The sequence below is a fragment of the Clupea harengus genome, chromosome 17 (genome assembly GCF_900700415.2).
Source record: "Clupea harengus chromosome 17, Ch_v2.0.2, whole genome shotgun sequence".
Lineage (NCBI taxonomy): Eukaryota > Metazoa > Chordata > Actinopteri > Clupeiformes > Clupeidae > Clupea > Clupea harengus.
The window spans coordinates 3,301,894-3,319,136 of NC_045168.1; the positions used below are offsets into that span (position 1 = coordinate 3,301,894).

At 46.1% G+C, this 17,243-nt stretch overlaps 1 protein-coding gene across 1 annotated transcript in view; it reads right to left on the reverse strand.

Moving 5' to 3' along the window:
• Positions 1-1,463: 1,463 nt before the first annotated feature.
• Positions 1,464-17,243, reverse strand: part of dok6 (docking protein 6) — a 38,892-nt gene continuing 23,112 nt past the window's right edge. Inside the window, exons 4-8 of the mRNA XM_031584066.1 lie at positions 13,224-13,343; positions 10,812-11,001; positions 10,415-10,553; positions 9,487-9,595; positions 1,464-1,986 (exon numbers count right to left, since the gene is read on the reverse strand). Of these exons, the coding sequence (XP_031439926.1) occupies positions 1,826-1,986; positions 9,487-9,595; positions 10,415-10,553; positions 10,812-11,001; positions 13,224-13,343 (719 nt within the window). The 3' untranslated portion in view covers positions 1,464-1,825. The remainder of the gene's footprint in view (positions 1,987-9,486; positions 9,596-10,414; positions 10,554-10,811; positions 11,002-13,223; positions 13,344-17,243) is intronic.

Genomic DNA, 17,243 nt, shown 5'->3' on the forward strand with positions numbered 1-17,243 from the left:
AGTTCACCCTCACACACATGAGTCTATGGAGTTCACCCTCACACACATGAGTCTATGGAGTTCACCCTCACACACAGGAGTGTATGGAGTTCACCCTCACACACAGGAGTGTATGGAGTTCACCCTCACACACAGGAGTGTATGGATTTAACCCTCACACACATGAGTATATGGATTTAACCCTCACACACAGGAGTATATGGATTTAACCCTCACACACATGAGTATATGGAGTTCACTCTGACATTTAATGTAACGTTACATGACTGGTCCACAACAAAATAGTGGTCAGTGTATTATACTATATCAGTAACTTTTTCTCTTCTTCCAAAAAAACCTATCCATACCTATTATCAGTGAATACATTTTAGACAGTATTTATCTTACGAGTATACTGTGTATGCATTTTTTTTACAAGAGGACCTCCTTTTTCAAGTCAGTTTTAAATTTAATTTAATAAATTGTTGAAACAAACACAAAGCCATTGGCCGGGGTTCTTCTGAAGAATAGGGAACTACTTCAGGATGTAAACATCAGTTTCCATGGGAATGACAGAGGGGTGGGGGTAAGAACCGTAATTAAGGTCACAACATAACATTTTCATTTCTGCTTTAAGAGGTTGATGGCTCTAACCTCCAAACTACTCCTAAGCAAGCCACTAGGCTACCCTGAGCCCAGTCAAGCACAACTCCTGGTTGCCATGGTATCTTAATGACTTCCCTTGGTCTCTCGCCCTTCAAGGACACCAAAAATACACACTCTCTCTCTCTCTCTCTCTCTCTCTCACACACACACACACACACACACACACACACACACACCTGATCTGGGTTGGATCCGGTAAAGTGTCAATAGTTATCTGGGACAAACAGGACCAGTGGAGTTCTCCCGTCTGAAACAGAGTTACACAAGGTGAACACTCCCAAGTGAATCCCAAGTGTTTGTTTACCCTGATTGTCTTTGTAGGTAAAGAAGCCAGCGTCAGGCTCATTAATTTACTGCCGCCTCCACACTTTCAAAGAGTTCCGTTTCAGCAAAGAGATCTTTACATCTTTTTTTTTCTGTTCTTTTCCCCCCCTGCTCTTCAAATAAAAAGGCAGGCGCCAGAAGTAGATGTTACAATGGAAATAAACTCTGTTGGCTACGAGGGCCTTTCTAGTCTGACATGTTGTACCAACATCTCTCCTCCCATGGATATCAGAAGGCACTTCATACAGCAGTTCATAGGTGAGGAGCCGTGTAAAGAGGTAAACCATTAGGGACTGACTTCTCTCACCCGTGTCATGGAGTTAACACATCAAGTTTTAAAGTGTACCCTTCATAACAAAGATGGTGGGAATGGCGACAAACAAAGCGATCACAGGGCATGTCATAGGCTCACGTACGAGGTTGCTAAATGGTGCAACCCATGATGTCAAAATGGAACTGTATTTAGCAATATTTTGTGGAGAAAAAGAACACTTAACACAAGACCAGACATCAAAAGATATGCTATATGCACAGGACATGGTGATGTACAGTGGAACAAGAGGAGAAAAAAGTAGTTACTATGTCAACATATAATTGCAGAAAAATAAATCTGTATTTAAATCTACAAGAGGAAAAAAGTTTTTGGTGCAACTTTCACCCTACTGTTGTTTTACAACAGGTACAAAAGGATACTCCTTTCATCATTATATTAACTGCTCTACAAATCACTATTATCATTTTAAATACATTAATATATGTTAATTTATATCACAGAATCCTATACGTGTCCCTAGGGGGTCGCTAAAGCGAAGGAATGTCCCGTTTTGGCTTGATAGGAATAGCTATTCAGTGCTCGTCATTGCAGAGGTGCTGTGCTGTAGTTTGTTTCATAGTCACTAGAGGGCGACAGAGCTTGCTCTTCGTTTGGGGATGCGCACGTCGCGTCCTCGTTCTGCTCGGACAGGAAACTTGGAAATGTCTGCGCCCGAGGAATCAGTGTAAGAGTCAGGCTGTTCCCTGTAGAGAAAGGCAGAAGAAAAGGCCATAATTAACATCGTTACCATTCGTCTTGTTCATATTCTACCCTCAGGATAGAACGTCACGGAGGAAAAGAGATTAGCGCCATCTATTAAGTTATATTCTACAAGGATGGCAGCTAAAGAGCTAAGACGCAAATAGCCAGGGACCACTGAAGGTTTCGGTTAAGAGCCCAGCTTAAAATCTTCACTTTTTAGGGATTCCTTTTAGCACACTGGAAAACCTACATGCTTTAGTCACGTTTATTAAACATCATATTCCTCCTATGACTATGTCCATAAATACAAATCATGACTACATTGCCTGGGTGCTGTAAACGTTAATTGCAGAGTGTTCATGTCGGCATTGATTAATATCCATTAGTTTGTATTTCACTTACTTGATTCAAATTAATAACCCAATTTGATGGGTCCCTAATGCAGTAGCTGCTTAGCTGGGGAGGGAGATGGATACCTGGGCTAGTAGCTACCGGACTGTTCTAATTAATTATAGATGAAAGAGAGACCGCAGAAAACCGCAGAGGTGACGTGAGGATACCTTCGTTCGCAATAGGTGTTGCAAAGCAAACAAAAACAGAGCAGTGCGCACACACACGCTAAATAAATAAAATTGAAACCCATCTGCATATATGTAGCCTATATAACACACACACACACACACGTTGAGTGTACAAAAGCATAGGCCATTCAGGTAATGACAGTTATTAAGAGCACTCTATGCTGCTTGAAGGAGTCCATTAAGGTGCTGTCATGGCCACTGTGTGCTTTTCCAAGTCACCGGTGCTACCTGACCAGCCTCCTACTAAGAATGCTGCTAACCTGTGACCAGCCTCTGACTACTTAGACTGCTGCTAACCTGTGACCAGCCTCTGACTACTTAGACTGCTGCTAACCTGTGACCAGCCTCTGACTACTTAGACTACTGCTAACCTGTGACCAGCCTCTGACTACTTAGACTGCTGCTAACCTGTGACCAGCCTCTGACTACTTAGACTGCTGCTAACCTGTGACCAGCCTCTGACTACTTAGACTACTGCTAACCTGTGACCAGCCTCTGACTACTTAGACTGCTGCTAACCTGTGACCAGCCTCTGACTACTTAGACTACTGCTAACCTGTGACCAGCCTCTGACTACTTAGACTGCTGCTAACCTGTGACCAGCCTCTGACTACTTAGACTGCTGCTAACCTGTGACCACAGCTGCTCATGGAGGACAGTCTAGTCTGAGCTGGCCGTCTGCTCACCCCTCACGCTCAGCAAGTCCCAGACTCCCCAACATGACCCAAGCAGGCCACCATAGGCTGGGGGGGGGGGGGGGGGGGGGGGGGGGGTGCTGCCAGGGCTCCTCGCTCCTCGCCACAGAGGACAGAGCGTGCTCCAGTCACCTTGGAAATCGCTGTCAGCTCTGGCGACTGAAGCGGGCCGGCCCAGGTGGCGGATGGCCCAGCCTGGCTAGCTGATTAGCTGATTAGCGGGCTGGATGGGATGCGTGCCTGCCTGGCTGCCTAGCTGCCTGGCTCAATGGGCTGCCTGGCTGCCTGGCGCTGGGCAGAAAAGGAAGCAGGAGCTGAGAGGAGAGGAGAGGGACTACTCATATGCTCAACACCGCGTGTGCCACTGTCACACACACACACACACACACACACACACACACACACACACACACACACACACACACACACACACACACAAGCACGCACGCAAAGCCATTCCTAACCTTCATGTCCCCCCCTTCCCCAACACACACATACACGGACTCACTCACACACATTCAATTCTAACCTACATACCTGCCTCGAGCACACACAACAATACACACACACAAACACACACAAATTGCCGGAAGGCACTGAAGAACCAGAGTCTCATCTGGTCCATTCCAGAAGAGCCCATTAAGAAATCTATTATCATAATATTAATTAGGACAAGACTCAGATGGGCGGGGGGCGGGGGGGCTGCAGTGGGCAGGCCTACAGTGCACTCACTTTCACTTGGCTGAGGCTTTATTAGTTGATTATATGCAACCGGTGGAGACTTCCATAGTCACTCTCCATGCGAGTCATCACCGTGACAACAAAAACAATGAGACTGTTCTAGAAGGCATTCTTCCCTGAGGAAGAATTCTCTTCTTCACCAAATCTGTGCCACAAGCAGCTGCACTAAAAGCAGACAAACTCCAAAAATAAACAGATTTATAATTGATTCTTTTTTCTCTATGTATTTTGCTCACTGACACAGCTCAAGCAGTACCAAGCATATCACTCTCCTACCCCAACGCAATCAGCATCTCACCAACAATCAAAAAATATATTTTGTATTATTATTATTTATTTTTGATTGTTGTTGAGATCAGATATTGGTTTTCGGAAAAGGAGGGCTGCCATTTTAGAGTTTCAGGTGCCTGTTTGAGTTTTGTTGGCAAAAACAATAAATGGGATGATTTGCAGAGGCTGTAAACAAGCACATTTGTTGTGCTGGGGAGCCTGGGTTCCCATGGTGCTCGAGTGACTGCGGCCTGGGGCCCCTGAATCATCTCTGTCCCTCAGGAGCCCCCTCGGCTCCATCACCGGTGGGGAGGGGGGGTGGTTACTGGAAAGGATGACGAAGGATGTCATTGCTTTGTCATTCTGGGGGACAGTTGTGTCATTTAACCTGGTGCATCAGCTGCAGTTGAATTGTGGTGGGAAGCCATTTATGGCGTTTGTGTGTGTGTGTGTGTTTGTGTGTGTGGTGAGCAACTGCTAGAGTAACGCACTCAAGCACACAACTCTCTTATCCCTCCGATGATTCACGAGTGTTGCCGGGAAGGTAACTCAAGCAGGTGGGCAGATGCTAGCGTTCTGCTGCCCCTATTGCCCCCCCCCCATCCCTCTCTCTCTTTACCGCCGTTAGCCACCGGATCGACCTTCGTCCGGTGCCGGCGCACCGTTCATCACCATCCCCCCATCACTCCCACGGGGTCTGAATGAGACAGTGCTGCTGCAGACTCCATTAGAATTGCTAATACTAAAAAGGCTGTTGAATACTTCACTAAAAAACACCTCACCCCACAGCAACTGCACAGAATTACTTTGAAAGTTTGCGGTAGGAAAAAAAAAGCTGTATCCTTGTACTTTTCCATTTTGATATAACAGCTTGTAATTGATCCATTTGTGAGAAGAGTTCGGGGACTTTTTCCTTGTTACTTTAAAGTGCTCTCATTCTTCCACATCAGCACTCCTCATATTAACAAAGCACTGAAGATCTCTCTCTCTCTCTCTCTCTCTCTCTCTCTGTCCTTCTCCTTCTTACTGGAATGTACAACTTGCATACCATTCAAGGAAGGATGTCATATTTCTACAAAAGAATAAAGACCCCATCATCGTCAGCGGCCTCTCACTGCTCAGGCTTGTTGCTTATCTTGACTGCCAACACAAAGGGTTCAAGCATAACTGACAGTCAATTTTAAAATGGCCGTACTAGCAGCAGACCCTGCTAGATATGTGGCTCTGACTGGGGTTGGCTGAGTCGGGGCCACATCAGGGCCACATCAGGGCCAGGTGCTCTCTAGCTACAGCTGCTATTCCAAGTTGGGAAACGAGCAGAACCATCTTTTTTCAAAATGCATTTAAAGATATCTGATGCGTGGCTTTTCATTTCTAGGTTTCTATCTGCCTTTGAGTTGAACCTCTGCTGAAAATGTCCACGCCCAAGCTGAGGCAGAGTCTCACCAGAGAAACAGAAACGAAGAACACACTCCCCGCCGTAATAAGTTCAACTGTTTCTTTTCCTTTCTTTCTTTTGCTCTTTTTTTCTTAATTTCTTTCTTTGTGTTTCTGTCCTTTGCTTATTTGCCTGTCGTGAGAGTTGCACTGAAGGAGGTTAACCGCGGGGGAGACGGGGAGCAGGTGCTCAGACTGACACACCTGGGACCAATCTAGCCAATCAGTGCCTCGGAGGACCCTTCTCAGATAACAAGCTCCATCCCCACCTGCAGACACTCTCTGCCTCCTGGACGTCTAATTCACCGCTGACAAAACACAACCCACGTGCTTCACCAATGTCGCCGCAATTCTGTCAGTTGTCAAAACTGTTCACCGAGGGACGCAGCACTGTGTCGTACAAACTGCTGCACTGCTGGAGGTGTGATTCATCCTCGTGCGTGTGCGAGATGGTGGTGCAATGGTGAATCATACGACACGCGGATGAGGAGGAAGCTTTTCACAGCTTAGCTTTGAACTCGTAGTCTTGCGGTCTCCCGCGGCTCGCACTGAGCCACGGCTGCATGGTCCGGTATTCTCTACAGTAACTACAGATGCACTCAATAATTAACAGCCAGAGTGTAACTGAGTGAGCTAAAAATAAGTTCCCTGCGATTCGAAGCGGTAGAGTTTAACAGAAGGTAAAGCGTCCTCGTGGGCATACCAGCGCGAAAACAAGTTGCCGACAGCGCTCTACGTGAGCGAGAGGATGTTGGCGCAGGGGAGGCTTGGCCGAGCTGCGGCCTTCCACAGGCATGATTCTGAGACTCGGCGACCACAGCCTCCCTCTCCATGAACCATTTTCCCCGCGGTTACGTCTCCGGTTATGGACCACGTGAACCCGATACCCCTAACACTCATGGGGGCTCCCAGCGTGGCAGATCTGTAATTAAAACTCCTGTGATTTGGTTGCTGGTATGAATTTATAAAAAGTTTACGGAGAGGAGTGTTTTCACAGTTTGATGATTAGCTAAATGAAAAATAAACAAATAGCACTGCAGCAGAGCTCCGAGCGCAGTGGAACAGCAGGCAGTGTGCTCCCTTAATTATACCTAGGGACCAGGGGGCATTTAATCTTGAACGTACCATGACTCAGGAAATTGAGCATGCTGATTGCAAATTCATCTTGTGTACAATCAAGGGGGCAGGGGGGGGAAGCTCGGTGCAAATGTTCCGTTCCTTACCTGAATTGGGGCCAATACTGGGCAATCCATATTCTGCATTAGGCAGAGAGGGCAATTTTCTTTTAAAGGAAAACCCATACACTGCGTCCACCAAAGACGATGAGTCCACAGCTGATGATTTTACTTTCATAATGATGCGAGTGAGTCTGCTGATAATCTATCATCACCTTAACTATTCTATCCACCTTAACTAGCTTAAAATGTGTGCTGCCATCAGTCCAAGCAACTAGAGTGAGGCGGGTGAGGAAAGGTGTTAAAGATGGACTAAATCACCATATGCAATTTCATAGCGGTGTATTACTGACGCTAACCTTACATATACTGTCACTATCCTGCATAGGACTGGACAATGGCTATTAAACCACTGTCAAGGCTGACTTATGGGGTGGTGAGAAGGCAAATGTAATTTGTTTGGCTTTCTTTGCTTAGATTTTCAGACGTTTTTGAGGCGTTTGCCAGCCAAGCTATCTAACGTCAGCACGTTAGCTTAAGTTAGCAAGCTAACTACCCACAAAGTTGACAGCTTGCTAGCGAAGTAAATAGCCGTCAGCAATTCATGGCTGAGGGATTGGTTTATCAAAACACCCACAAACGTCGGCCAAAAAGGACCAATCAGAGTTGTGGCGGTCTGCATCAATGTGACATGTAGTTACATTTCTGGGGAGGTGCAAACAGGCTACGGCGACGATTCTACGCAATGGGCCTTAAGTGCCCATTAATGTGGTAGCCCAGATCCCACAAGTATTTCCACAGGCCACTGCTGCCAAGATATGTGCATCAGCATCGGTATGGGCCTCCCTCCTTCCGCCACCCAGAGCATCCTAAACCATGGCCACACATTCAATTTATTCATTGGAAAAAAAGGCCCCAACAACAACATTCTGCTGAATTTGTGTTTCTGAGGCAAATAAACGAGATGGACGAATGCTCCCTACATCAGATCTCAACATCTCTGAAAGCAACAATAGGAATGTCATTGTGATAAATGAGAGCCTGGTTTTACCCGGCTTACACTCACACACACACACACACACACACACACACACACACACACACACATATACACACACACACACACACACACACACACACACACACACACACACACACACACACACACACACACACAAACACACAAACAACTTAAAGGGCCACTCCTGCAGCACTAGCTCAAATCACACACCGCCCAATTTAATCAGCTCAAAATATATCCACATTGCAGATAAACAACACGTGGTGATATCAAAGCGTGGTGTACATAAGCTGCTCTTTGAATGTGTTTCAGACTTTTTCAAATGCAATAATTAGCTTTTTTGTGATTAAGATGATAGACGAGACAATTTCTTCAAAGGCTCTGAGGAAATAATCGCTACACAAGACAAAGAGCTTTTTTTTTGTGTCTTTGTCTACCTGACAACTCATCCAAAATGCAATACTTAATTAGGGAAACACAATGTGACTGTGCCTCAGAGAGGAGAGGGGGGGGGGTGTGGTGAGGAAAAAACACATCTCTCATGTTATGGGTATTTATTCAATTTCTCCATCACGGAAATTGCTTTATTGCAGAAAACCTCCCAAACAGCTTAATCCTTAGATTAGGAGATCACTACATGGGCACTACCAAAGCAAAAGCAAAGGGATAGACAGAGAGAGAGAGAGAGAGAGAGAGAGAGAGAGAGAGAGAGAGACAGAGAGAGAGAGAGAGACAGAGAGAGAGAGAATAGAAGGATAGAGAGAGAAGAGAGAAAGAGACGAGAAAGAGAGTGAGAGAGAGAGAGAGAGAGAGAAGAGTGAGTGAGTGAGTGAGAGAGGAGAGAGGGAGAGCAAGCCTGCTGTCCAATGCTAACAGCTCAATCAGCTAAAAGACAGTAATCCCCCAGCAGCAGCAAAAGCAGCAGCAGCAGCAGCAGCAGAGAGAGGGACAGGTGGCCCTGGGCTGTTTCCCTATACAGCAGGTGGCCCCACGCCTGTCTGCAGGGCCAGACAAAGCCATCACCTGCTCCCTGCTACCTGTGTCACGGTCTCAGGGGCCGTGGCAGGAGGGTTTTTTTTTGGGGGGGGCTCCTGGTACTCCCTCCACCCCTACCCTCAACCACCTGCGCCCCCACCCACCCAGGACTCACCTGCTCCTCCGAGAGCCAGTATGAATTGAGGTTCAGTTCCTGGACTAGCTGCTATTGGAGAGATATCACTGTTACGGCTTCTGCATAGAACACTTATGGGTGCTCCCATGAGAACAAGCTGAAGAGCATATGTTCTAAGCACCTGTTTTGTCTGACCTTTTTTTCCCCACAGTGCTGGAATAAGCCATTTCCATCATGCTAAGCCTATATGCACGAATGTTGCGCGGGATAAAATAAAATTGTGACAGGTTATTTCAAACTGTACAGAGATGAAACACAACATAGGACGCATAGATTTCACTCTGCTAAGCCTAAGCCCTCGCTGCAGTAAAACGGCAAGGCAACCTTTTAATACTTCTATACACAGCACATCTTTTTATAACCCATCAGCCTGTGCTTCACTCAGTCTGTTAATTACTACCTATAGCTTACCTTGACAACTGTAGATATCTCCGACGCTGTTCTGACGTATGATGTGTTGCCAGTACACACTCCGCGGTAAGGATATTGACTTTGTTAATGAGGCTTCATTCGAGAGTGTCTGCAGAAGAGGCAAAATCGTTACCACTGGTCAATTACATCTTCACTCCATACCATCTCTAAGCATTGCCACTTGAACATTCACCAGCGTTTCAGGCAATGAGTTCCACTGCACACAAAATCACCTCCATTAGTGAAACAATCCATCAGCCCAACATCGGCACACCCACCATTATGATACTGTGCTTTGTGTAATACCAAGTGCTGCTGCAAATCTCACAGAAAAACTAGAGGTTCAAAAGCAGAGCAGCATCCAAGCAATGACTCACACGGCTGTGTGTCCAAACATTCTGGAACATTCTCAGGTTTCCTATAAAGGCAACTTACCTCATGTTTTCTAAGCATCAAAGACAACCATACAAGAGATGTTGAAGGATGTTCCAGTTATCTCAACACTGCCGTTAACTAGCTTTACACAACCTCTTAATACCTTACATAACATTTGTCTATATCTCTATGTATTTTTTAATTTTCTTTCTATATTTCCATCTATACAGACTGTCTATATCTGCACACACTTGGAGTCATATCGCCAGGCCACTCCACCATATGTTTTCGGAGAATAAAGGATGACAGAAGAGACACGAGTCTCGCCATAGCAGCTTACAGCAAAGCGGTTCTGGCCAGCAACAGCAGTCAGTTATCTGTGTTGACGTTATGCCAAATTACATGAACTAAGACTGCTGAAGTTCACATTAAGTTTCCAGTCACTGTAGCTTAGAGTTTTAGAAAAGCATAGAGCTGCTCTATATGTTTGCAGGTAAACAGTGTGATGGTGTGGAGATGATCAGGCTGGCTGGAGGGGGCCCTGCTGTGTCACCTGTGAGCTCTTCTCCATCTCCATCAGCATGCGCTCGTGCTGCTCGGCGATGGACAGCGTGGCGGAGTGGACCCGCTGGTAGATCATCTCGCCCTCGCGCGTCTGGAACGTGAATAGCCCCTCGCCTGTGTCACACATCCTAGAATCGAGATGTTGACATTACGGTAACACACCCAAAATAACGTCTTAAGTATTAAGTGTATAAATAACTGTAGTATTACTATAAGGCAGAGCATTTAAAATGATAACATCCATGTAATTCATCAACCATATTGTTGAGGTACATCCCTAATGCTAATCATCTGTATTACTAACAAAAGGCCATTTCCAGCGGACTTGTGATGACTTTTGTGATGCGTACAGTAACTCAAACCGTGGCCAGCGGCGGACTGCCTACCTCCCGGCCTCGAAGGTGAACCACGTGGAGTCCCTCCCGTAGCGGCGCAGCGAGCTGAGTGGCCACATGACCAGCTTGACCCGCGCGTTGTGGATGTCCCACAGGTAGATGTTCTCATGGGTGATCTGCATGGTGCACTCCCCGTAGATGTCCAGGTTGGGCGTCGGCATGAGGTACACGTTGAACCTCTCTGCAGGCCCACAAACACACAACGAGAACGGAGCACACAATCAGAGCAAAAGCAGGAGATTCGTCAGGCTTGCTAATCCCACTGTTACACTCCAGCAATGAATGCCATAGACAGCTGTAATCGTTTAGGCAACCACTGTGGATTTCAGAGACCAATGTCTGGGCTGGCTTTTGACACAAATTGATGCGTTTGTTGTTTGGTTCATGTCAGGTAAAGATACAGTCAATCACTTCTTGATAAGAACGCCTTTTCTCAAGGACAACGTTTCAAACTCAAAAAGTAGTGTCTGAGTATGTAGACGGCTGTGCCAGAATGACATCACAAACTTCATTCCTACGTCGCCAGCTCTTTCTAAGAAACAAATGGTAACTGGTAGGCTTTGTAAGATACCGGAACTGCTGAGATATACAGTATGTAGGCATAGAAAGAAAAAACCTTGGACAGTTTTGTGGGGGTTTCTGTGGAGGTATGGGCGTGTGGGCGTGTGTGTGTGTGTGTGTATGGGGGGGGGGGGAGTTAAAATCAAGCAGCTATTACACTAGTACCAGATAACTTGGGAAACAGAGCAACTGTGCCCAATCCCAATTACTGCCCAGAGACTGGAGACTGAGGGTGGATGCACTTCATAATCAAAATGAATAGTGGCTAATTATCTCCAATGTTTCAAAATAAGCTATGTGTCTTGGGCGAGTGGAAGTGGCTGGGTAATACGCAGCTATTCTGGGAATGTGGAAATGAACCTCTGATTTAATTATCCCAGCCTGCTGGGAGGGATTTGGGAGTGCGGCACAAATACGTGGCTTTTTCCCTTATTATTCTCCCGACACGGAGACCAGGAGGGATGGGATCGGAACGATGACCTCCAGCTGATCTACTCCCCGACAAGCCAGATTGTGCTCATGAAAACAAGTCAATATGTCCACTGCTGTTTAAGGCGATTCGGGCAATTTGTTTTCTTATCATTACCTGTGTGTGTGTTAATAGAGACTTTGTGAGTTTGATTTCAGTTTAATGTGAAAACAGAGAGTTGTGATCAAAACTTATGTCATCATCATGATCTTGATCAAACGTGAGGAAAAGAGAGATAGAAACTACACATCCCTGGGAGGAGACAAGCAAAGAAAAGCTGGCAACTAAAATAACAAACAGCAATGATGGCGATGATGGCGATGATGATGATGATGATGACGGTGGCCCTCTCTGACACTATTGTGTCTCGTATCCTCGGCTCTGCTCCGGCCTCAACCTAGCGCATTTATTTCACTTTTTTTTAGGCCCATAATCTCATCCATCTGCGTGACAAGCTTCATTAGGGGCTGAAAGCAGTGAGGCACAGCAGTGCTCATTAGAGGCCCGGGGAGGAGCGGAGAGGAGAAGAGAGGAGAAGAGAAGAGAAGAGAAGAGAAGAGAAGAGAAGAGAAGAGAAGAGAAGAGAAGAGAAGAGAGGAGGAACGGAGAGGAGAGGAGCGGGGAGGAGAGGAGAGGAACGGAGAGGAGAGGAGAGGAGAGGAGAAGAGAAGAGAAGAGAAGAGAAGAGAAGAGAAGAGAAGAGAAGACAAGAGAGGAGGAACGGAGAGGAGAGGAGCGGAAAGGAGAGAAGAGCTGAGCGAAAAAGAGAGGAGAGGAGAGGAGAGAAGAGGAGAGGAGAGGAGCTGCCTCTTGCACGGCCTCTAATCCATAAACACACCAGCCAGCCAGCCAGCCAGCCACTGCACCACAGCACGTTTGCTTGGACCCACAGCGCTCCTGTGTTTCACAAACACCTTTGGGGCACGGGTAATAGAATAATTTACCGGTGTGGCAACCTGGTGTGTTACTCATATACACAAATTCATGATTCTGACTCGAACATACACAAACACATACTAAGTCACTCATACACACACACATACACACATTAGAAACACACAACCCTATATACACTCATTCACAAAAAACACTAGCATACACACACACCAACACATACTCAATCATTAATACACACACTCACAATCACACACAATCACACACACACACATTAGAAACACACAACCGTAAATACACTTATTCACACAAACACTTACGTGCATACACACACAAACACAGATACACTCAGTCACTCTCACACACATAAACACACACACACACACACACACTCAGTCACTGTCACACACATAAAAACACAGACACACACACAGACACAAAGGACTGACCCAAAAAAGCGTGGGTAATTGGACACTGACCGTTCTGCTCCCTCTGAACGCCCGCTGCCAATAGGTCTGGCTCTCCCAGGCTGATGTCATTAAGCCTGCTGCCCAGGCACTCCACCGACAGCAGCTTACACCACTCCTCAGCCTCCAGCTCTGGCAACACAACACACACACACACACACACACAGCCCAACACACACAACACACACATGATCAGATGTGAGGGGATAGAGAGAAATAAACACTGAAACTGAAATAAACAACAGACACAACACACACCGAGAGAGAGAGGGAGAGAAAGAGAGAGAGAGAGAGAGAGAGAGAAAGAGAGAGAGACAGACACAGACACAGACACAAGAGACACAAACTCCACACGAAATCAGAGATATCAGATGCCAAGGTGTGGACAGACAGAAAGAGGACAATAGGAGACACAGAGGGACAGAGAGGGAGGGAAAGAACAACAGAAACTCTGTAAACTCTGCAACACAACAACAGAGACATCAGACAAAAATGAAAATGAAAGTAGAGGTATTAAGGGATGGAGAGAGAGAATGACAGTAGGGAGAGTGAGTGAGAAAGAAAGAAAGAATTAATGAAAAAATAAAGACTTTTGACTGTATTTAAAAACCATCAAACACCAATAAAAGAAAGAAAGTAACTTAAAGTGGAGAGATGGACAGACAGAGAGAAAGAAAGGTAGAAGCTGTCACATCTATGTGTTGACCTTCAGCTCTGGAGAAAGTATGTCAGAGTGAGAGAGAGAGAGAAAGAGAGAGAGAGAGAGACAGACAGACAGACAGATGCAGGCAGACAGACAAACAAATCAAAAGACTGACATGAAGACAGAAAACATGTTAAGGAAAAAGAGTAATAGGAGAAACACAGATACAGAAGAAAATGAGAGAGGAAAGAAAGATTAAAAGATTAAAAGAAGAGAGAGAGAGAGAGAAAGAGCGAGAGGGAGAGAGAGAGAGAGAGAATGAGAGGAAGAGAGAGAGCGAGAGCAGCTAGGGATTGGGGGTCCATGTTGAACAGGTAACAAGAAAAAAATCCATATCATCGATTGAGCGTTGATGAAAAGAGGCAACCAGGTTATGAACACGAAACCGATGATGAATGTTGATTTGTCTCGCCCGGGAAACCTCGAACCCCTCGTCCCCCGCCCCTGCGTCTTACAGTCGCTCTGTCACCTCATGACAACGTTTCACTAGCGCCTGACGGGGAGGTTAGCCGCCCAGCTAAACTCTACACAATCGATATCCTATTACGCAAATAGAGGGATGCGTGCACCCTTTTATCGAGTGGGGAGTGCAATTGCCAAAAACTTTGTGAATGAAAACAATTAAGGCGATTAATTGTTTGTTAGACTTGCCGAGTACACTCTTTCATTAGGGCTGTAATGTAAAAGGGCTATGGTTCCTGGTTTCTGCGCAGAGTGAAAGCTAACACAGCATGCCTTGTCCTGTCAAGTGTAGATCTTCATCCAGAAACACTGCAGGTGTCCTCTGAACTGCAACACTGCCTTCTCATCCATACCATACATCAAAACTTAATAGCAGCATTTGAAATACGTGCCATAATTCTGGCGTTTCATTGGCTGCCACTGATCACACTTTTGGAAGGTATTTTAGGCCCTGACGTGCTGAAAGTCATTGCACAAAAAGGTGAAACTTCGTCTCTGTGAAGAAATGTCCATGCTGGTCTTCTAACAAGGTCCACTGAGAATTACACCTTTCAAATGAGCAAACTAACACATACCTGCTTAGATACTAAGCTTCTAGTAAATCTGCCGGTGATGAAGTTACACCGACAGGCCTTACTTAAATCATGACAAAAGGGTATCATTTTTTTCTGACAAAGACAACAGAATGGCCACACAAGTCTGTGTGTTTTCACTTCCAGCTTATCAACTCTGCTTCATTGCCACATATTGCCTTAATGAAATCCACTCTCAGGGCCCAGCCAGATTTACTGTACTTGAGGACTGGGTCAAGCTGCGAAGGCAACAACCAGCGAAGCAGCCTCTCCTTTCAGCGAGGGGAGGGAGGGGGGGGGGGGGGGGGTCTGCACTTCATGACGCTGAAAGGCTGGGAAAGGGGCAGAGGAAATAATGCCCCCACAGCCAGCCTCAAATATAAGCCTTGTCTAAACAGCTTAGCATTAGCCCAGCCTCGTCAGAGTGTTATGAGATTAAATAGTTTAATTACTCTTTCATACCAACCAGCGGCTAACGAATGCATGACCCTGCTCGGCTTGGGTTCAGCGGCGGATTTCAACTACATCAACGGATCGCGGATAATGCCACTGTACTGTTGCTGTACTACAATGATGATTTACTTAACATTGTTTTTCACAATGATGAGGATTTCTGACTTGATTTGTTGACTTGTTTTGAACAGTAAGTCCCATTCTGAGGTGTTTGGTCATGTTTAATCATGTTTCTGATGTCTTCCTCTATTGAGTGGCTACTGCACTGTTATGTGGTATCTGCAATGAGCCAGTTTGTGATAAAAAAAGAGAAACAGGCCAGCAGGCTCTTATAGTCCATCATTATGCTCTCGAGAAATTTCTGTCCTGAAAGTCGTTCTTGCGCCAAGCTGAAGTGTAATGACACCTTGCCTTAATTTCTACCTGCCACCGATAACAACAGCACAGATAAATCACTCACTCTCTCTCTCTCTCTCTCTCTGAGTGTGTGTGAGTGAGTGTCTGTATGTGTGTATGTGCACATGTGTATGTTGTATCTGTGTGCGTGAGTGTGTCTTTGTGTGCATGTGTCTGTATATATGAATGTTTCTATGTGTGTGTGTGTGTGTGTGTGTGTGTGTCTGTGTCTGTGTGTGTGTGTGTCTGTGTGTGTGTGTGTGTGTGTGTGTGTGCGCGCGTTTCTTTGTGTGTGTTTTCAGGTCTGCTGCAGGCCTTTTTTGTGCACGGTGTCTCTCCCTGAGACAATGACCTTTTAGTGTGTCTAAATTCACACTCACTTTTAGGCCTGCCGAGTGGAAAATTGGATAAACAAACACTTCATCAGCAGGACAGACATGCTGGCTAACACAGGGGAGACACACACACACACAACACAGCAGGCCCTGCGGATTACACGCTTTCATTTTTTTTCCCCTTTTATCCCCACCCGAAACTTTCATTGTTGTTGCCGTAGTTGTCATTTCACCATGAAACTAGCACAGGAGAAGTAAACAGCATAAGACCCCCAGTATAATCAGAGGAATAGAGCTGAGGGACGGTGGCAATAACCAAACAAAACAAAAACAATAGCGGGGGAGAAAAAAAACTCAGTGATTTGGCCCAGCAAGGGTGCATTTCTCAGTGGCGTCACGGGCAGAGGAGGGTGCCGGCGTCCAGGGAAAAGCCCAGCGTGCTGAGCGGCATCCCCCAAGGAGGAGAGACGGAGAGCACTTTATCGCCACTCTGATGGGGCCAGGCCTGACACAATGGGAGAGAGAGAGACGGAGAGAGGGAGAGAGAAAGAAAAGATGAAAGAGAAAGAAAGAGAAGAGAGATGGGAGAGATAGAAAGGCAAACAGGGAAAGAGAAAAAGAAAGAGAGAGAGACAGAGAGGCTCCTGGGAGGTCAGTGCTCCACATGCAACGGACACGCCAGAGACCGAGGCCCTCCATATGGCAAGGGATTGTGGGAAGTGGGAAGTGGGAGCGCGTGGCAGCTGTTAGGAGGTACCTAAGCCAAGAAGCGGGGCGAGGAAAGGGCGGAGGTCACCGCTGTGCGGATGGTACCACGGTGTGCACCGGGCGGATGTGCCACAGATACCTCAATGTGTACTGTATTTAGGGCGATCGCACAGACCGCTGAAAACAGTCGACATTCAACCGCTCTCCTCATGCCGTGTATTATCAATTACATATATTTAAAACACTGTCATGTAAGTGTGATGTCGAAAGGTTTCTATTTTGAAAAAAAATTATAATCTTTTCATTTCTAGTTCATTCCTGCTTTCTTCTGCTCAGTTCTCAATTAACATCCTTCTCTTGTTTAATTACAGGAGAGCAGCTAATGTAATGTGTTTGCAGAGAG